At 48.5% G+C, this 22,198-nt stretch overlaps 1 protein-coding gene across 4 annotated transcripts in view; it reads left to right on the forward strand.

Annotated features, from left to right (window-relative positions):
• Window positions 1-22,198, forward strand: part of znf385c (zinc finger protein 385C) — a 688,258-nt gene that overhangs the window by 583,642 nt on the left and 82,418 nt on the right. For all 4 annotated transcript variants that reach the window (XM_085966483.1, XM_085966484.1, XM_085966485.1 and 1 more), the window contains one exon: window positions 12,687-12,797. In XM_085966483.1, the coding sequence (XP_085822609.1) occupies window positions 12,687-12,797 (111 nt within the window). The remainder of the gene's footprint in view (window positions 1-12,686; window positions 12,798-22,198) is intronic.

Below are 22,198 nucleotides of genomic sequence, written 5' to 3' on the forward strand. Positions count from 1 at the left end.
ATCAGGCATTAATGACCTATTCCAGTGCCTCAAAAACCTGTTCCTATAAAGTGCGAATAAGCTGATGTTCCATTTTTAACGGCACATATGGATTTTCACCAAATAAAATTTTAGTCACCTATAACGTTTCCTTTGCTTAAAAAAAAAGCATTGGCCCAGAATTTGCTGCTGAAATAACAGCAATTTTAATGGCGCTCATCGTTATTTAATGTGTAAATCATCTAGCAACTTGCGGCAATGGAGAGATTCCCCGTGAATTGCAACTCGCCACAAGTTACTGGACGATTTTGCGCCGCTCCACCGTTAGCCTCGCAAAAATGTCAGCTCACCCTCAACCTCCACGTTAGTTTCATGAAATTGCTGCATATCTGTGCATTAATTGCCATTTCAACTCACCGCAGAAAGTTAGGGCTGGTACTTAACAGTGTAAGTACCTTTTTTAATGATGAGATTTATGTTCCTGCAATGCCAATCAACCTCTCCCGCTCATAAGGGAACAATTGAAACTGTGGAGTCTCATTCCTACAGGTAGTAAATTGTTGTTAAAGATTTTGAAAATTTTAAATTTTAAATTTAAAAATTTTTTTCTTTTCCTTTCTATTTCTTTTTTCTCTCTCTTAATCCAATCTTTCTTTCCCTCTCTTTATTTTTCTTTCTATACCTGATTTGACTCTAATTCACCCTTCTTCGCTGTCATTCCTCTGCTTCTTTCTCAATCCTTAAATCTCATTGGTAAAGTAGATAGACTGTTGGTCTTGTTATTCACCAAGGTCCCAGATGCCCCATTGCCCTCACCGTGCCATTATCAGCTCGCACTTCCAGCAACTTACAGGGCAAGAGTGAGGGAAAAAGTCTAACTAACAGGGCCCAGGTGCCCCACTCCAGCAAATTCTGGGCAATTAATTCCATTCCATTTAAATGCTTCCTAAAGAGCAGCTCACCGCTTCATGCCACATTTTGGATTAGCAACAGTGTAAAGGTTAATTAAGTGATAAATGTATAATTAGGAATACCTGAATTTATGAGGCATTAAATGAATAAATGCTGTGGTTCAAGGGAAAGGTATATCTTGTATTCAGCAGCCATTTATTGCAAAGTACATGTAGACATGTCTTGAACACTTGCCTCTTTTATATTACCTGGTTCAGATTTATAATGAAAATAAATTGTGATAGAGCACCTGATTTGCAGTGTGCCACGTTTTGAAGCTGCACTGGTTGGCAACACAAGCCTCATTATACAAACTAGTTTTATTTGAATGTTTAGAGACTGGACATTGTGGCTTTCTCATTGTTTTCTATCCAATGCATCAACCTTGTTTAAACTTTGCATCCATAGTCAAGTATAGGAAGTTACTTGAATGTTCCCTCTTACCTGATTAACAGTTGCATTGTAGTTAGTTAAACTGGTTAAGCAATAAAAAGTGCAGCTCCAAATTTCCTGGGTTGTGGGAGGGCATATGTCAAGATTTGCGCCTTTGGGGGAGGCCAGGAATTCCGGAGAGAGCCATTTTACTCGGAGAGCAGCCATCGCATGCAGCACAGAATCAGACAAGTAGCTGCCAACCTCCACTCTGCTCAGCATGGCCTTTCCATTGGGCCTTGCCATAGCTGTCATGAATTTGGAGGAGGAAAAGGCATTCGGGCAGTGGGAGGAAAGGCAGCTGTACCTGCATCTTAAATACCTGGTGCCCACTGGTTTCAGCCAAGGAACTATGTTTTCAGACCCCAGCACTCCTAACTAGTCAGGTCTGTGGAGATCTGCCTTTGCCATCTTTGCTTCACGAGGGAGCCTGTGACATAGTTATGGTATTAAATGGAACTTTACTTGCAGAGAAGATCTCCCACAGGAACAGCCCTTCCCACCGCACAGCTGCAAATTTTTATGCCGTTGGATCCTTTCAAGGCACCGTTTGTCACATTAGTCACATCTCGGTCCACCGATACATCAATCAGGTCACAGAACCCTTGTTTGGCAGACGACCAGTTTAGTCACATATTCCAATGAAAAGAGGCAACAGGAAGAAAGGGTGCAGTGCATTTACCAAGTGGCAGGACCTCATTGCTGACCACACCTAACCATCAAGGCCCCCAATGACAATCCTGTGACATATGTGATTCAGAAAGGCTTTCATTCTATCAGCATAAAGGGTTGTGTCGGACCACAAGAACAAAATAATGCAGGTGAATGGGCAGTAGCAACAATGCCTTCAGCTCGCACCAATCCACATGTGCCAGCATTATTTAAATCAAGTGACCCCGCTGAACCTGGCAGGGTCTGCAGCCACTCCATCAGGACACGAACACCACGACCAAGGCTGCTTTTCCCCAACGATCAGCAAATCGGCCCTTGTACACCAATATGCTCACAAACAATAAGCAGGTCAGATTACAGTGGTCTACAGTCAATGTCCTACCTGAGAATAAATAACTGAGACTATTTGATGATCCAAGGGGCTTCAGGATTCGAGCATTTCACTGCTCATGTTCAACAAAACAGAAACAAGGCCTTTAGACAAAAGAAAAGTCAGTGTCAAAATTTCCCAAACCAACAGAAAGTAAAGCACTGAGTTTCAAATTGTGCCAAGTGACTGCAGCATTAAAAGGCAAATGACAGCCAGGGGGTGGACCCAGGACCAGGCACTCTGTAAGCCAGGAATTCCCACTCCTGAGGCTGGAAGGGGAGCTGGCGATTAGCCCCCCTTTACTCAGGGGATTCAATGGGACCATAGGTGGTGCCAGGGAGGTCTCTGGGCAAACACCCTGGCCTCGATTTTCATTGAGCCGTGGAGTCGGACTTGGAGGCGTGCGGGGGATTAAAATCGCAAAAACTGGTGGGTGGGTGGGCCCCCCGCCTGGTTCCCGAGTCCGAGCAATTTTAACTCAGTCGTGTCTGATGGTCCCGACTCCGTCCCGCATCCAACAGGCAGGACTGGTCGTTAAGGCCCTTAACAACCACTAAATGGCCTCTATAATCCTATTTTGAAAGGCCCTTGCGAATTTAACCCCTTTCCCACATGAAACACGCCTGGTGGGAAACACGAGTGTGAAACCTGGCAGGAGCACTATTGGATTGCTGACTATCAACTGCAGGTCAACCATTAAAGAGGAGATTTGATCAGCCATGATTTGCAGGTGGCAGGACTTAGTGGTCTCAGGTCTGGGGCAACTTTTAGAAGGCTTAACCACACCTGTGGAAAGTTGGAGCCTCACACCTGTTAGATCCGTGTACCTTGATGTTGTGTCCTTCAATAATTAGACAAGAGACTGCAGGGAACAATCAACAGGTGTTTACTGGATGAGGGTTACTCTAAAAACTAACTGTACAGATCCCTACTCAGGGTTTATATACAGGTGTGGTCACTGCCGGTACTACAGTATACAGGAGCTGTAAAAAGTAGTTCTCCCCTTAAAGGTACATACACTACAATTCCTCCCCTTTTAGATTAACAGTACCATAACATTCATTTAACAATTAAATATCAGCTAATTACAATTAACACTTTTAACATGCAACATTAACTGAAAATAGTCTATAAATTCAGCCTTTGGGGAGGCTTCTTGATCCTTTCTGGATAGCGCCTTTCCTGAGTGTCTTGCTCTTGGTGCGGAGGCGATTCTGGCCCCCTGTCGTCGGTTGGTTCATCAGCTTCCGATGCTACTGTTTCTGGGATAGATGCTACCTGTATGTCGGGTTCATCACCAGGTACGCGAGACATGGGGTTGACTCGTTCCTGTGACTCTAGGATCTGGTCAACATGGCGTCTCACAATGTTCTCCCCAACAGCCACTGTGTACATTAGTGGCCCCTGCCGTGTGCATATCGTTCCTGGTTGCCATTTCTCTGTTCGGTAGTCGCGGGCCAAGACTGGTTGCCCTACATTGAAGCGCCTTGCCGGCTTCTCATTGATGTGCTGGAATTGCTTATTCTCAACATCTCTTCGTACATTTGGTCTGAGCAAATCCAGACGAGATCTCAACCTTCGGTTAAAGAACATCATGGCCGGGGTCTGGTTGGTGACTGCATGTGTCGCATTTCTGTAGGCTAACAGGAAATTGTCCACCTTATGCTGCAGTGGAATGTCATCATCGCACATGGCCCTTACTGCTTTTTTAAAGGTTTGTACGAACCTCTCAGCCAATCCATTTGTGGCTGGATGATACGGGGCGGATGTGTAATGCCTTACCCCATTCCTTTTCATAAATCTTCAAAACTCTTCGGACACAAACTGTGGTCCGTTATCAGAGCAAATCTGCTCTGGCAAGCCGTTCCTGGCAAAAATGGTCCGTAGGACTGCAATAGTTTTCGCCGTGGTGGTGGAGGACATTTTGATCACCTCAGGCCATTTCGAGTGCGCATCTATGGCTATTAAAAACATTGAGTCCATGAATGGACCAGCAAAATCAATATGCACCCGTTGCCATATGAGGGCCACTCCCATGGGTGTAGAGGGGCATGTGGTGGTGCGTTTTGGACCTTCTGGCATCCTGAGCAGCTCTTTGTCAGGTCCTCGATTTGCTGATCGATCCCCGGCCACCACACATAAGCCCTAGCAAGGCTTTTCATTTTCACCCCTCCCAGATGGCCTTCGTGAAGCTCATTGAGCACTCTCTCCCTTAACTTGGGTGGAATTACCACTCGGGATCCACACATCAAGGTCCCCTGGCATACTGACAGCTGTTCTCTTCTGGATGAGAATGCTGGCAACAGTGAGTCGCCATGTGTTGGCCATCCCTTCACCGTCAAGTCATATATCCGAGACAGTGTCGGGTTATTTCAGGTCTCCTTCTCTATATCAGCGTTAGTCACTGGCAAGCGTTCAATTATAGTCGAATGAAATATTTTGACAGGGTCCACTGCTGGTGCTTCCTCCGCAGTAGGCAGTGGCAGGCGTGATAGCCCATCAGCATTTCCATGCTGTTTCGTGCCCTTATACTCGATTTCATATTGGTTCGCCCCTAGAAAAAGGGACTATCTTTGTAGCCGTTGCGCAGTCATCACCGGAACGACCTTCTTTGGATTAAAGATGGAGACAAGTGGTTGGTGGTCAGTCAGCAAGGGGAACTTCTGCCCGTGCAGATAGTGATTGAACTTTTTCACTCCCCACACTAGGCTGAGGGTTTCCCTGTCAATCTGGGCTTAGTTATGCTCGGCTGAGGTTAATGACCAAGACGCAAAGGCTACTGGCCTCTCCGAGCCGTCCGGGAATTTGTGCGACAGCACCGCTCCAAAGCCATAGGGTGATGCATCACACGCCAACCGAATTGGTAGTGCTGGGTTGAAATGAGCCAACACCTCTTTTGATGTGATCAATGCTTTGCTCTTCTGGAAAGCTCGTTTACATTCATCACTCCACTTCCATGGTACCCCCGTTTGCAGTAGGGTGTTCAGTGGGTGTAGGACTGTAGACAAATTCGGCAAGAACTTATGGTAGTAGTTCACCAGCCCGAGGAACGACCTCAGTTGTGACACAGTGCTGGAGCCTTGACTACTGCCTCAATCTTTTCAGGGGACTTATGTAACCCCTCTTCATCAATAACATGGCCACAATACGAGATCTGCTTCTGGAAAAACTCGCATTTGTGGCGATTAGCTCAGAGCCCATATTCCTTCAATCTAGTGAGCACCTGCTCCAGGTTGGCGAGGTGATCACTGTCATTTTCGCCCGTGACCAGGATGTCGTCCAAATAACACTGGGTCCCTGGAATCCCTTGCAGGACTTGATCCATTGCCCTTTGCCAAATAGCCGGAGCTGATGCTACCCCGAACACCAGCCGGTTGTATTGGTAGAGACCTTTATGAGTGTTGATCGTGAGGTACTGTTTCGAGGCTTCTTCTACCTCCATTTGCAGGTACGCCTGGGCCAGATCAATCTTAGTGAAGCGTTTCCCTCCAGATAGCGAGGCGAAAATATCCTCAATCCGCGGAAGCGGATATTGTACCATGTGAAGGACTGGGTTCACTGTCACCTTAAAGTCCCCACAGATGCGAACCTTCTTTGGTTCCCCAGGCGTATTACTCAACGACCTCTTCATTACAGGAATGATGGGTGTAGCCCACTCACTCCAGTCCACTTTGGACAGTACTCCTGAACATTCCAAACCTTCCAGCTCTGCTTCGACGGCTGGGCAGATCGCATAAGGCACTGGTCTGGCCTTAAAAAACTTTGGGCTTGCATTTTCCTCTATTTTGATCATTGCTGTTATGCCTTTTAGTGTTCCGAGTCCCTCCTGGAACACTTCTTGTGCGTTAGCATTTTTGACAATCGTCCAGGTGTGACGTCATCATCCTCCATCTGGCAATACATATAGGTCCATTTTTGGTGTTTCCTTGCCGTTATATATAACGTTCACCCTTATTTTTCCTTTGGGGTAGACTTTTTGCCCCGTGTACGTCTTCAAGATAATCTTTGTATCTCTCAAGGGTATATGTGAGAATAGCCGCTTGTAGTCCCTTCGGTTTATGACTGTTAGGGCTGATCCTGTGTTCAATTCCATTTTCACTTGGACTCCGGCTATCTTGAGCATGACCCAGATAGTTTGGTGATCCTCCGTTTTGATCACATTAAGTAGTTTCAGTCAACCCAGCTCCTTGCTTCCGGAGTCTGTATCACTTTTCTGTTCGTCTGAACTACTCTCCGTCACCTTATGTACCTTCTTGTACTTCTCCTGTGGAGATTTCTTGCTGCTGGTTTTCTTTCCCGACCTGCAGACTCTTGCTATGTGTCCTACTTTTCCACACTGTCTGCACACTTTGTCCTTGAACCAGCAATCATTATGGTCGTGTGTTGTTCTGCTGCAGCGATAGCACTTCACTGTTCCGTATGACATTTCATTTGTGCCATATTCTTGCGGTCTCCGTTGTATCTCTGCAGCGCCCCGTGCGGCTGCTTCATGTGATACTGCAATGCTGAAAGCCTTGTCCAGTGTAAGATCCTTTTCTGATAGAAGCCGTTTCTAGGTTCCTTCACTTTGAAGCCCACACACAAACTTGTCCCTTAAAGTATCTGCTAGTCCCGTTCCAAACTGGCAGTGTTTCGATAGCTTGCGCAGTTCCGTTAAATACTCAGCATTACTTTCATCTTTATGCTGGTTCCTTTTGTGAAACTTAAATCTTTCTGCTATCAGCAGCGGTGTGGGGTTTAAGTGGTCCTGTAGGATTTACACTATGTTTTCAAACTCCTTTTCCACTGGCTTCTCTGGGATTACTAGGTTTCGCAGTAAGCCATACGTTTATGCACCCATTGAATTCAACAATACCAGCGCTTTCCTGTCATCTGGCACTTCATTCGCCTTGCAGTACACTTCTTTGCGTTCGACATATGTCGTCCAATCTTCGACTTCATTGTCGAACGCTGTGACACTGCCACTCTTCGGCATCCCTGGGTGTGGTTAGACTGGCTCAAAATGGCGGCTCCCGCGCTTTCCTTTCTTCCCCGCTGACATTGCTCGGCCCTTGAACACCGGCTGCGCTCTGCGCGTTTTCCTGCGCGCCTCTCTCTCTCGTTGACGTTGCTCGGCCCTTGAACACCGGCTGCGCTCTGCTCTCTCTCGTTGACGCCGCTCGGTCCTGAACACCGGCTGCGCCCTGTGTGCTCTACCCTCTCTCTTCTCCCGTCGACGCCGCTCAGTCCTGAACACCGGCTGCGCCCTGTGCGCTCTACCCTCTCTCTTCTCCCGTCGACGCCGCTCGGTCCTGAACACCGGCTGCGCCCTGTGCGCTCTACCCTCTCTCTTCTCCCGTCGATGCCGCTCGGTCCTGAACACCGGCTGCGCCCTGTGCGCTCTACCCTCTCTCTTCTCCCGTCGACGCTGCTCGGCCTTTTTCTGTGCCGTCGGTTGGCTCTAGCCGCCGCTGTCCGGGAAGGGTCTGCGCCGTACCTGTTGCCAGCCCGTTTCACTGGACCACCGTGAGTGGAGAACCAAGCCCGGCTCTCGACAGCCTCCCCTGCGATGCTCAAATCTCCGCTGGATGACTGGGGGGTTTCCCGTGGTCGACGCCCGTGCTTCTGGACTCGGCCTTCTTCTTTCACTGTTCTCCAGGAGCGAATCCCTGGGAGGTGATGCAGAGTTGCAGGTAGGTTTGAATCTTCTCGTCGCCAATGTTAGATCCATGTATCTTGATGTTGTGTCCTTCAATAATTAGACAAGAGACTGCAGGGAACAATCAACAGGTGTTTACTGGATGAGGGTTACTCTCAAAACTAACTGTACAGATCCCTACTCAGGGTTTATATACAGGTGTGGTCACTGCCGGTACTACAGTATACAGGAGCTGTAAAAAGTAGTTCTCCCCTTAAAGGTACATACACTACAACACCCATCTCCAGTGTGACCTCCTGGGAAACCCCTCTCGCCACCTTCACTCAGCGCTTCCTCAATGGAGGCATATACCAGAAGCATGGGAGCCAATTATTTCCTTCCCATCTGGGCATTAGAGGAGCTTGAGCACCAGCCGCGACAGCAGCAGAACCAGGAACAACAGCAGCACCAGCAACAGCAGCAGCAGCAGGAGCGCCAGGCTGCTGCTCACCCACCTGAGGCAGCACAGGCCAGAAGGGGCCAGCGCATGGAAGCCCGTCGGCGCAGGAAATACCCCCCAAATAGGGTCTACAGATGCAGGGTCAGCTACCTCAACACGTCTGAGCAGCAGTGCCAAAGGCGGCTCCGACTTTTGCGAGAGGTAGTGACTGACATCTGCGCAATGCTACAGCAAGACCTGCTGCCCAGAGGACCAGGTGGCCAAGCATTACCAGTGGCCATCAAAGTCACCACCGCACTCAACTTTTTTGCCTCAGGCTCATTCCAGGGATCAGCAGCAAACATCAGCGGCATCTCCCAGCAACCGATGCCCTCTTTGCCCTCGCGCACAATCACATCCATTTCACCAAGGATCGAGCAAGTGTCACGGTGCGAGCGGTTGGATTAGCTAATCTGGCAGGCTTTCCAAGGGTGCACACATGTGGCCCTTGGGGCACCCCATCGCAATCCAGGTATTTTTGTCAACTGCAAGGGCTTCCACTCCTTCAATGTTCAGCTGGTGTGTGACCACAAGGAGGAAATTTTGCATGTTTGTGCCATGTACCTTGACAGTTGCCATGACTCCTTCATACTGCACCAGTCTAGTGTGCCTCCGCTATTCAGTCCGCCAGACCAACTTAACGGATGGCTACTTGGAGACAAGGGCTAGCCCCTGAGGATGTGGCTAATGACGCCGTTGAGGAGACCAGCCAACGAAGCTGAGGAGCGCTACAACTCCAGCCACATTTCCACCAGATCCATTATCGAGCAAACCATCGGTTTGCTGAAGATGCGCTTCAGGTGCCTGGATAGATCAGGTGGAGCCCTACAGTACTCAGCAGCCAGGGTCTCCAGAATCGTCGTGGTTTGCTGTGCACTTCACAACATGGCACAGCGTCGTGGCTTGCAGATTCCTGAGGACCAAGTGGCTCCTCACATATCCTCCTCAGATGAGGAGGAGGAGGAGGAGTAGGAAAACGAATATCCTGCAGAGGCCCATCAACCAGCGGCAGCATTATGCGAGAACATTGCTGCCCGGGATGCAAGGAACGCACTCATCCTGGCCAGATTTGCTTAGCCTAGTCAAACAAACACTTTTGCCTCGCTGCTTCTTACCAGAGCTTTGACAATGGCCAAGAACCAGAGGATTCCTAGCACTCTGACCACCATACTGACAGTTGCAAGTATTCCTAAGGCCTCAATGTGGAAGTTCCAATAGCAAAATGACAGACGCCACAACTGCAACATTTGCCATCAGAATTTTTATGTTCAATAACGACGTGATGGCATTTTTACAATAAACACAAAATTGCACCCAAGTGACTACCCTTGTGACTATTTGTGCAGAATTTTCCTCTTACGCATGCTCCTACGTGGTGCCTCCCCTATGGCTTCAGCAGATGTGGAGGCCCCTTGTTCACTTTCCTGCTGCCCCTGTCTCGACACCTTTGGCGGGCGTCCTCTGGGGTTGCGAGCCTGAGGGCTCGTCAACAGTCTGCTGCTCCTGCGGCTGTGCAGGGGTTGAGACGTCTATCTCACTTGGGTGTGGACTCCGGTGGGGCTCTGACCGAGGGCTCTGCAGTGGCATGGAAGTGTGAGCGCTTGGAGAGGAGCCCCACTTCCTTGAGGTCTGCCACCAACCTCCCTCTCATGGGTCAGGTCCCCCTCAGCGCCTGCAAGTGGCTGGAGAGCACCTTGCTGCACATCAGGGTGACCATGGGGACCCGTATCTACAATGGCAGTCCTACTCAGAAGGACTTCCATGAAGGTCTGGTTTCTCTGTTCAATAGATGCCCATCGCTCCTCAAGAGATGTCATTCTATTCTGAACAATGACCATGTTTTCCATACCCTGGCGACTAAGCTCCTCCATGGCCGTAGCCATCCTCTCCTCTACCGTAGCCATCCTCCCCTCTACGGTAGCCATCCTTTCCACGGAGGTTGCCATCCTTTCCGTGGTGATGCGTTCATGCGCCAATGACTCCACAAAGGCTCTGCTCATGTTCGCTATGGACTCCTCCATTCGCTCCACACTCACAGCGACCCTAGAGTCAAAACCTGCCAGAGACTTCTGCATCTGTGCCTGGAGTTCCATCACCTCTGATCTTATGGATGGACCCAGAGGCAGAGGGTCGACATGCTGCTGAGCCGAGCTGGCAGAGTCCTGCGCCCTCCGACTAGGACTCTCCACTGCTGTCCCTGTCTCCACAATCTGCTGATGCTCACTTGTGAGCTGTGATACACCAGGTGACAACACTACTCTCTAAGTCCCGAAAGTCTCACCGAGGTGTGAGTGTCTGTGCTGGTGCTGGGTGCGCTGAATTCTGCTGACACTGCACCCTCAGAGGTTGCAGCTTCCTCTGAGGAGTCTGGCTGCTCAGCCTCTTCTTCCTGGTTAGCGGGGACAGATGCTTGTGATGGTCCTGTGGAGGAATAAAGGAAAGAGTCAGAGATGTGATGCAAAGGCTACATGCACATAGCTTTTTGCAGATGCTCATAAGTCCATCTGTTACTGTAGTGTATGTGCTTTAAGTCAGAACTACTTTTTACAGCTCCTGTATACTGTAGTACCGGCAGTGACCACACCGGTATATAAGCTGTGCGCATGCCTCTGTACCCCAGTCTAGAGATTACCCTCCTCCAGTAAAGACCTGTTATTTGTTTATGTACAGCATCCGTGTAATTATTTATCCACTGAACCACGGATCTAGCAGTTACAGCTTCACAATCATTATCAGCGACTCATGCAATGTCAAAGAGAGAGATGGGAAACTTTTCTGTCACCAGCTTGCTGTGTTACACCCATCTGTCCATCCCCCATGCGCGAATCATCCTCTATTCCCATAATTTCCATGACGGTCTCCTCCCAGGGGGTCAGGTGGGCTATTGAAGCTGTCCCTCCTCCTGTCCTTGCTCGCTCTCTTTTGTTGTGAGCTCTCTTTTCCTGCAATGAGGGAGGTTGAGTGAGAATGAAGGAGTGAGTGTAGAGATTGCTTAGCATAGATACTTAGAAGGAGACAAAGATGGAGTGAGGTTGCAAGACCAAGGGCCCTCCCTATGTGTTGTCAGTTGTGTTCAAAGCATCAGAGTGATAGGGAGTGTGAGGGCTGCATGGTCGAATAGTTATGTGAATGTGAGCATAGAGAGAGAGGGAATGGGTAAGGGTGCATGGATGTCAGTATCAAGTGGGATGTGGAGGAAGAGATTGCTGAAGCTGAGTGCTGGTGAGGAAAGGCAATGGGGATCAGATTGAGGGTGATGGGAAATTCATACTCACTTTTTCAGTGCGCTGAAGGTCATGAAATCTTTTCCTGCACTATATCCAGTGACCTCCTCAGCCACCTGCATCCACACTGCCTGGGAGGCCTCTTCCTCCCTGATGAAGGGAAGAGCACCTCCCTGTTGGCCCTAGCCCCATCCACTAATGCCTGCAGTGCCACCTCGTCAAAGCGAGGAGCTGATCTGGCCCTCCCGCTTGTCATATTTGCTGCAGCTCCCTCACACTGCACAGTCAAGAAGCTTGGCAGTCTGCAGAAGAAGCAAGGCTTGCTGTGGACCTTAAATGCAGCAGCAATGATGACGTCATCGGAGGGGACTTTCAGTCATGAAAAACCCATTTGCAAAGGCTTCCCACATGTTGGAAATCAATTGGCCAATTCAGTTAAAATTGCATCAATCTCCCACATCCATTTAGATTCACGTGGGAAACACGAAATTCGGATAACACGACACCATCCCGCACCTGAGTTAAAATCCCCCCCCCCCACCGTCTCCCCGCCCACCAATGGCAGAGGGGCGCCAGAGTTTCCGGCAGAAGGTGCGAGCGATGCGCCCACAGTCCCATCTCTTGGGGGCTGAACTGCAGACAATTTCTGTGACATGGACGTCCCTTCATGGGCAACATAAGTAAAATCAGGCAGGGTGTAAAACAAGCAGCCGATCTAAACCCATCAGTATCCCACCGAGAGGGTTAGGTTAAAATTACCCCTGGGTAATCAAACCTGGGACCCCCAGCTTAGCTGCATGTTGCCTTTACTAACTCAGCTGTGAGGGCGGCCTTTTTTGTTGTATATTATGTTTCTGTTTCACTTTTAAGATGATAAAACACAGTTTTTTTTGCAATATTTAACAAGGTTAATCATGCTTGTAAATGTTTTTTAAATTGCAGATGGATCCAGTGCAAAAGGCAGTAATAAATCACACGTTTGGCGTTACACTACCACCAAAAAAGAAACAAGTAATCTCTTGCAATGTCTGCCATCTGAGATTCAACTCGGAGGTAAGGTGCTTCTTTCTGTAGGAACCATCTGAGAGCCATTTCCTATGTTTGTACTGTACGGTTTGTATCGTACTGCAGTTACAAAAATAAATGAGCAAATTTACGAATCAAATGACAACATGGAATGGTGGGACATGGGCTTTCTTCCGGGAGTAAACCTCCTTCACCAACCCCCCCCCCACCCCAGGAGTAAACCTCCTTCACCAACCCCCCCACCCCAGGAGTAAACCTCCTTCACCAACCCCACCCCCCCACCCCAGGAGTAAACCTCCTTCATACCCACGCCCCCCCCACCCCAAGAGTAAACCTCCTTCACACCCCCCCCCGCACCAGCCCAGGAGTAAACCTCCTTCACACCCCACCCCCCCCAACCCCAGGAGTAAACCTCCTTCACCAACAACGCCCCCCCCCCCACCCCAAGAGTAAACCTCCTTCACCCCGCCACCCTCAGCCCAGGAGTAAACCTCCTTCACCCCGCCACCCCCAGCCCAGGAGTAAACCTCCTTCACACCCACCACCCCCCCCCCCCACCCCAGGAGTAAACCTCCTTCACCAACCCCACCCCCCCACCCCAGGAGTAAACCTCCTTCACCAACCCCCCCCCCCCCAACCCCAAGAGTAAACCTCCTTCACCAACACCACCCCCCCCACCCCAGGAGTAAACCTCCTTCACACCCCCCCCCGCCCACCCCAGGAGTAAACCTCCTTCACCAACCCCACCCCCCCACCCCAGGAGTAAACCTCCTTCACCAACCACCCCCCCCCCCAACCCCAAGAGTAAACCTCCTTCACACCCCCCCCCACCACCAGCCCAGGAGTAAACCTCCTTCACACCCCCCCCCGCCGACCCCAGGAGTAAACCTCCTTCACACCCCCCCCCGCCGACCCCAGGAGTAAACCTCCTTCACACACCCCCTGCCGACCCCAGGAGTAAACCTCCTTCACACACCCCCTGCCGACCCCAGGAGTAAACCTCCTTCACACACCCCCTGCCGACCCCAGGAGTAAACCTCCTTCACACACCCCCTGCCGACCCCAGGAGTAAACCTCCTTCACACACCCCCTGCCGACCCCAGGAGTAAACCTCCTTCACACACCCCCTGCCGACCCCAGGAGGAAACCTCCTTCACACACCCCCTGCTGACCCCAGGAGTAAACCTCCTTCACACACCCCCCACCCCAGGAGTAAATCTCCGTCACCCCCCCCACCCCAGTAGTAAACCTCCTTCACCAACCCCACCCCCCCACCCCCCATCCCAAGAGTAAACCTCCTTCACACCCCCCCCCAAGCCAAGGAGTAAACCTCCTTCACCCCCCCCACCCCAGGAGTAAACCTCCTTCACACCCACCCCCCCCACCAGCCCAGGAGTAAACCTCCTTCACAAACCCCCCCCCACCCCACCCCAGGAGTAAACCTCCTTCACGCTCCCCCCCACCAACAAAGGGTTGACAGTGGATAGGCAATGGCAAACATTCAAAGATCGCATGGATGAACTACAGAATTTGTTCATCCCAGTTTGGCATAAAAATAAAACAAAAAAGGTGACTCAACCGTGGCTAACAAGGGAAATTAGGGATAGCATAAGATCCAAGGAGAGGACATATAAATTGGCCAGAAAAAGCAGTAAACCTGAGGATTGGGAGCAGTTTAGGATTCAACAAAGGAGGACAAAGGGATTAATTAAGAAAGGGAAAATAGAATATGAGAGTAAGCTTGCAGGGAACATAAAAACTGACTGTAAAAGCTTTTATAGATATGTGAAGAGAAAATGATTGTTGAAGTCAAGCGTAGGTCCCTTACAGTCAGAATCAGGGGAATTTATAATGGGGAACAAAGAAATGGCAGACCAATTAAATACATATTTTGGTTCTGTCTTCACAAAGGAGGACACAAATAACCTCCCAGAGATGTCGGGGAACATAGGGTCTGATGAAAGGGAGGAACTGAAAGAAATCAGTATTTGTGGGGAAATGGTGTTAGGGAAATTGATGGGATTGAAGGCCGATAAATCCCCAGGGCCTGATAATCTACATCCTAGGGTACTTAAGGAAGTGGCCCTAGAAATAGTTGATGCTTTGCTGATCATCTTCCAGCATTCGATGGAATTTGGAACAATACCCATGGATTGGAGGGTAGCTAATGTTACCCCACTATTCAAAAATGGTGGTAGAGAGAAAACGGAGAATTACAGACCGGTAAGCCTGACATCGGCAGTGGGAAAAATGCTAGAGTCCATTATAAAAGATGTAATAGCAGAGCACTTGGAAAACAGTGACAGGATCGGACAAAGTCAACATGGATTTACAAAAGGTAAATCGTGCTTGACTAATCTACTGGAATTTTTTGAGGATGTAACTGGTAAAATAGATAAGGGAGAACCAGTGGATGTGGTGTATTTGGACTTTCAGAAGGCTTTCGATAAGGTCCCGCATAAGAGATTAGCGTGTAAAGTTAAGGCACATGGGATTGGGGGCAAGGTATTGACTGGATAGAGAACTGGTTGGCAGACAGAAAGCAAAGAGTTGGAATAAACGGGTCTTTTTCCGAGTGGCAGGCAGTGACTAGTGGGGTACCGCAGGGATCGGTCCTTGGACCCCAGCTATTCACAATATATATTAATGATCTAGAAAAGGGAACTAGTTGTAATATCTCCAAATTTGCAGACGACACAAAGCTGGGTGGGCGTGTGTGCTGTGAGGAGGATGCCGAGAAACTCCAGGATGATTTGGACAGGTTGGGTGATTGGGCAAAAGCATGGCAGATGCAATATAACGTGGATAAATGCGAGGTTATCCACTTTGGTGGCAAAAACAGGAAGGCAGATTATTATCTGAATGGCAATAGATTGGGAGAAGGGGAAGTGCAACGAGACCTGGGTGTCTTTGTGCACCAGTCACTGAAGGTAAGCATGCAGGTGCAGCAGGCGGTTAAGAAGGCAAATGGCATGTTGGCCTTCGTAGCGAGAGGGTTTGAGTACAGGAACAAGGATGTCTTGCTGCAGTTATACAGGGCCTTGGTGAGACCACATCTTGAGTATTGTGTGCAGTTTTGGTCGCCTTATCTGAGGAAGGATGTTCTTGCCATGGAGGGAGTGCAGCGAAGATTCACCAGGCTGATACCTGGGATGGCAGAAATGACGTATGAGGAGAAATTGGGTCGATTGGGCTTGTACTCGCTGGAGTTTAGAAGAATGAGAGGGGATCTCATTGAAACTTATAAAATTCTGACAGGACTGGACAGACTAGATGCAGGAAGGATGTTCCCGATGGTCGGGGAGTCCAGAACCAGGGGGTCACAGTCTAAGGATAAGGGGTAGGCCATTTAGGACAGAAATGAGGAGGAATTTCTTCACCCAGAAAGTGGTGAACCTGTGGAATTCTCTACCACAGAAGGCAGTAGAGGCCAATTCATTAAATATATTCAAGAAGGAGTTGGATATATTTCTTAACGCTAAAGGGATCAAGGGGTATGGGGAGAAAGCAGGGACCGGGTACTGAATTTGGATGATCAGCCATGATCTCATTGAATGGCGGAGCAGGCTCGAGGGGCCGAATGGTCTACTCCTGCTCCTATCTTCTATGTTTCTATGTTTCTATGTTTCACCCCACCCCAGGAGTATACCTCCTTCACACCCCCCCACCCCACCCCAGGAGTAAACCTCCTTCATACACCCCCCACCCCACCCCTGACATAGTGAGGTAGAGTTTCCGCTTTGGGCGCAATCGGCAATCTGGGCGCAAACTGCGCTTAAAATTGCGCGAGTTTTCTGAATTGATTATATGCTTCAAGTTTCCGCTCAAACTCATTTGCATAATCGCAAACATAAAATCATCTGTGAACCAGTGCAATTGGGCAGCATGATAGAAGGTAATTTTTCTTCTTGTGTCAAAAAAGAGCGGTAACCTGATGCAGTTTTATTAATACAGCTGAAACTGGGTTTATCACAAAAGAAAGTATTTTTAATAAGAGTGTTTAGTTCACCACCTGTGAGTAACCCAATTTTAAATAACTGAAAATGACTTTAAAAACTATACAGAACCATTTACTTGTTTCCTTGGTAGTCAGTTTCTCAGTAAATTATTTTTTTTTTAATATTTAGAAGGTGCCTATCAGTGCCCTTGCACCTAAAAAAAAGTGCTTAATTTTAAGAGCCTCCTCGAAGGCCCGTAAACAAGTGCAATGAGCAGAAACTCTCCATGGTGATTTATTCAACCTGGGCCAGATTTGTGGGCGGGGCCGGCTGCCATTTTAGTGTAAAAAAAAAATCTCAGAAACTCAATTTGCACTGAATGTAACTTGCGCTTGAAATCCGGCCATCTTTTAGCGCTGGTTTGGCCGAATTTAGACGAATTGCGCTGGAAGTAACAGCACAACCTGGCGGAAACTCTACCCCAGTGAGTTTTGCAACCTTAGCTGTTCTACCAAATCGAGCTCAGGCATGTCCCTGAGGGAGGGCCAGTCAACAAAGCATTTTCATGCACCTCTTGTCAGACAATTTGTTCTAAAGCAATTCCATGGATGTGTCTGGATATTTTCTGATGTCAGCAACTGGTGCGAAATAAATGCAGCAATTTCTTGTTCAGCACTGTGTGTTAAAATAGAGGCTATTTATAATAGGGCTGTGGAGAGAAGAATTTTTCTACACATGTGAGGAAACCTGGCTTCCTCAAAAGTGGAATAAATTATTCCCTGCTTAGTATCTTTCCACAACATGTGTCGTGAATAATTCATAAAATGAAATGTTCAGTTGGCCCAGGTTCTTACAAGGGTCCATATCTCGGGGATATGGCAAATTAGCAGGGGTCATGATGAAGGCATGTGGAGACATGACGAAGCCCAGGGCATGCTCATTCATGTGCTTTGGAAGCGTTAATAGGTTATTTCTTTCTAGATAAAGGGCATGGCCTATCTTACAGAAGCCAATTCCCATCTCTTCTGCTCTGCCTATTCTCTGTGATGTGAATAAACTGTCCACCGATAAAACGCAGTAAGGTGCTCACAGCTGGAAAAGCAACTATTTGGACTCAGATAGAAAATGGAAGAGGCACACCCACAATTTTGCGACACGTGCTGGTGGCTCGCCTAGTGATGTTGCCCACCACCAACAGGCACTCAGAAAATTTAGTCCCTAGAGTATATTTCTAAGTAAGAGCTTTACGGGGAGAAATTCGGTTGTTAGCGCCACCGATTAATGTCTAAAGAGGCCGAGAAGTGGGGCGCTAGCCAATTTCCGGGTGGGCGCAAGGCGCCTAGCGCCTCGCCCCATATTGAGCATGCATTTAGCACCGGCGCTAAATCTTAGCGCCCGCTCATGGGCGCAGGCTGATTATGACGTCATTTGAGTGTGCAACGCCTTTTGGGCGCCCCGGACCGGAAATTCAGTGGCGCCCTCCTCCGTAGCACCTGGCACTAATAGTGACAGCTTACCTGGACCTTACCAAGTCGCTCTCGGGCTGGAGGAGCGTTATTTAAAGGGGACTGGTGTGGTTTAAAAGCGGCAGTCATTTTTGGAGCACAACTTCCTCGAGAGCTACAAAGAGTTGCTGAGCTGCACACTGAGAGCCATTTGACCACTGAGCCAGCGCAGGAAGGCGATCTTCAGCCTTCTGACCATCACCTTGCTGTTGGTGAGCCTTGACAACGGGGAACCTTCCTGTGGGCACTTATTATGGGGGCTGCATTGGAGGGGAACGTCCTGCTGCTGAATCATCTGAAAAGGACACTGAGACGCTGGGAGAGGGGGGGCGGGCATGGCCAGACGGAGGAGGGCCAACAGACGTCGCCACAGCAGACCTTACGTTGGCAGGGTTTTCCGACAGCAGTTTTCCTACATGAACATGCCGGAGGAGCAGTGTGTCAGAAGGCTGCGATTTAGAAAGGAGGTGGTGACTGAGCTGTGCCAGCTGCTTCAGCCAGATCTGCAGCCTCAGATAAGGTGCAGGACATCTCTGTCGGTGGCTGAGAAGATGCCTGCTGGCCTGAACTTCTACGCGAGCAGCTCTTCTCAGGCTGCGCGTCCGAGGCTGATCAGAAGTAGCTTCTAGGCCCCTCTCATGGAATGCTTGCTGCCATTCCAAGAACAGGAATGGAACCAGTCTGATACCCCCAAGCCTGTGAAGGGCAAGATGCATGTAAATAGCAGGCATGGCCATTGTAAATGAAGAAAGTGTTTCATTAAACAAAATGTCCTTCAAACATGAGAAAGCTATGGCAACAGAAAGCAAAACTAATACACTGACACATAACTGTTTCTCACACCTGGGAGACTGTCCAAAACATAAATCACATTCCGACCATCTTCCTTGGCCTTGATTCCACTGCGCCAACCAAAGCATCCAATGCCCCATCAGTGAGTCGTTCTGCCCTCTGCCTCACCCTTTCCATGTCTTGCTAGGCTGGTGCGCCACAGGTAGGCTCCCACCGCTTTGAAGGCCTACAAGGCAGTGAGTGTGTCTGGTGATGCCAATTGACCTGCCCCTTTAAGAGCTGGCCGGCGCCACTGTGTCTCAGGGAAAGTGATTATTGACAGCACCCTCGCTGCGCCCCGCCACCGCGAAATTGGGTTGCGCCGCCGGGTTAGCGCCTTGAGTAGCGTGCAGCGCCTGATTTAGCGCCGCAATCACTTTTAGGGGCGCTGCAACCCAATATCGCGCCAGGTGGCGCTAAATTGCAACTGGCGCTAGGCTTTGCGCTTCACCAGAACTAGCGCCCCAAACGAGGCTATACCCAATTTCTCCCCCTTAAAACCTACTTGTGCCAGGTAATATTGAGTGATTGCACTGACGCCAACATTCCCGCTAAGCTGCACGGCTACGTAGCGGCCTGGAGATCCTGCGCAAGCTGCTCACTGGCTTTTATATGGGAGGAACTGCGCGCGCGCGAAGATTTGAATGAGCCGCGCAGCCACTTAAAGGGACCGCGCACCAAAAAAAAGGGAACATTGACTGACGCTATGTGACGCTGTGGAGCGCCACTTAATACGTTAAAATCTCCTGTCATACAAATTTTTTTCCGGTTAAATACCATGCAATGCCAACTAAAGCCTTAATGAATCCTACAGAAACTATTCAGATTTCAAACGACGATGCCATCACTCTGTGCTGTAACGGAGCTGGTTCCACATAACCATTTAGAGTAGAAATTCCTTTGGACATTATTTTAACAAAGTTGGGTTACCAACTTCTTGAAAATAGCACACCATGGCAGTTCACCCGACCCAGTTAACCAGTCTGTTAACCAATAGGGTGCAGAGGAATTTCTACCTTTCTACCTCCGATTTGTTTGTTAAATTTATTATTTGCCATTTTTTTTTATTTTCCTCCCTTTACTTTTTAAGGTTCTTTTGCTGCTCCTCCTTAGGTGCCCAGCGCCACACATAATTCCTGGGTGAGATGGCATGCAGCTGACTCCCATGCCACTCAGTTTTAGCCTGACTGAGGGTGTAGAAGCACCACCCAGATTAATCTGTCCTTCTGATTTCATTCCCTTGCATGCTAGGGAGTGTTGTATCTCCACTCAAGCTTCCCTGACAACCCAAACAAAATCAATAGTTGGCACTCAGGGAATCAAGCGGCGGAATCCCACATTTTCCAACTCTATAATGTAGTTTATCAGACTGAATTATTGCACTCTTTTTTTTTCAAATTTGACTTCACCATTTGTTCTCAGCACTCCTGCTATAAGGGTGTTCACTGGAACATCATGCAAGAAGACAGACTGTTCTACATCAATAAAATCCAAAGTTTTACTGCAGAAAGATACCAGAATGCCAATGATGTGTGACATGGAGGAAAGCATCTTCATAAGTAGTCTCCTGATAATTCACATTTTATTGCTCACGAACATTATTATGTTATTTTGCATGGTAATATAACCAGCATTAAAAACGTGGAAAATAATATAATGAATTTAAAGGGACAACTTCACCATAAAACTGTGCTTGACAACCATTTATGATGTTCACAAACTCAGAATGAGTTCACGCAAGTCACACTGAATTGCAGCACTTGCACGTAATGTCATGGTGACAAGATTAATGCCTCATTCATTGCTATTCTCAAGCCAAAATAAAAAGTTGCCTAGCTACTTTTCATGAAAGGCAGTGGGCCAAACCTCCTGTTCCTTTGGTCCCATTCCCACTGAACTGCTGACCACCCAACTTCCCTTCCTGGCCCCCATGCTAGCTGACATTGTAAATAATTCCCTCTCAAAACCACTGTCAATACCCCGCTTTTCAAAAAAAAACTACCTTTATTCCCTCTGCCCTTGCGAACTACAGCCCCTGTTCCAGTCTCCCTTTCCTTTCCAAAGACCTTGAACGTATTGTCGCCTCCCAAATCTGTGCATATCTTTCCTGCAACTCCATGTTTGAATCCCTCTAATCATGTTTCTACCCCTGCCTCAGAACTGAAATGGCTCTAACCAAATTCAGAAATTACATCCTCTGTAACTGTGACCATTAACCCCCCTCAACCTCTCTGCAGCCTTTGACAAGGTCGACCTCCTCCAGTGCTTTTCCTCCACTATCCAGTTCCGTGGGACTGCCCTTGCTTGGTTCCACCTGCAAATAAGGTGCCCTCCCACTGACCCCACACTCTTTGCAGTGATTAGTGTTGAATAGGGACAGTGGGCATGACCCCAACCGCAATTGCCGCCCATGGAATTTTGGAGCATTTTTTATTAATAGAGCCATTTTTTTGTTGAATTCTGAAGAGTGTACATTCACATATATATTTTAGGAAGCATGTAAATTTTGATTACATGGAGCTTACAAGAGGAATGTATTTAGATTTATTGGCATAGCTATACCCATGCTGGGAGCAATGTGGGTTTAGGGATTGAGGCAATTAGTTTGTTCTTCCTCCCTTGATCAGTTGGGTTTGGGAGGGGAAGGGGCAGGAGGTCATGCTGAAGCTCGCTGATTTTCAGTTTTTGTGAAAAAATTGACAGAATTGCAGAATACAATCCCAGAAACATTGGTAAAATCCTGGAAAACCTCATAATCCTATGTAAGGACCAAGGGGGATTGTGGAATGTGATCCCTGAAAGCACCAGTAAAAATCCCAAAGTCCCATGTAAAAAAAAATATCCAATTTTTTATTGGGTAGACTGCTACAGAAGGGGGAATCACATCTCCTTGCAACTAGTAGCAGGAGCTATGCTCGTCTCCTTGTGTGGGGCTATGTTTGTGCTCCAAGAAGAAACTTTTAAAGCCTTGCTGTCCGGCCCTGGCCCCAGATGTTGAAGTTGTCCATTCTTCAATTGAAGCGATAATGACAACTATGCTGAGACACAAGATGAAGTTTGCAGCTGCCCATCAATATGAACATGTCCATCAATAGGTATTTCTGCCTGCCTCCGCCAAAAACCTCGTACAAGTTTGGCCTGGTGGTCTTGAAGC

The sequence above is a fragment of the Somniosus microcephalus genome, chromosome 24 (assembly GCF_052327205.1).
Source record: "Somniosus microcephalus isolate GS21.2 chromosome 24, FLI_Smic_1.0, whole genome shotgun sequence".
NCBI classification, from domain to species: Eukaryota; Metazoa; Chordata; class Chondrichthyes; order Squaliformes; family Somniosidae; genus Somniosus; species Somniosus microcephalus.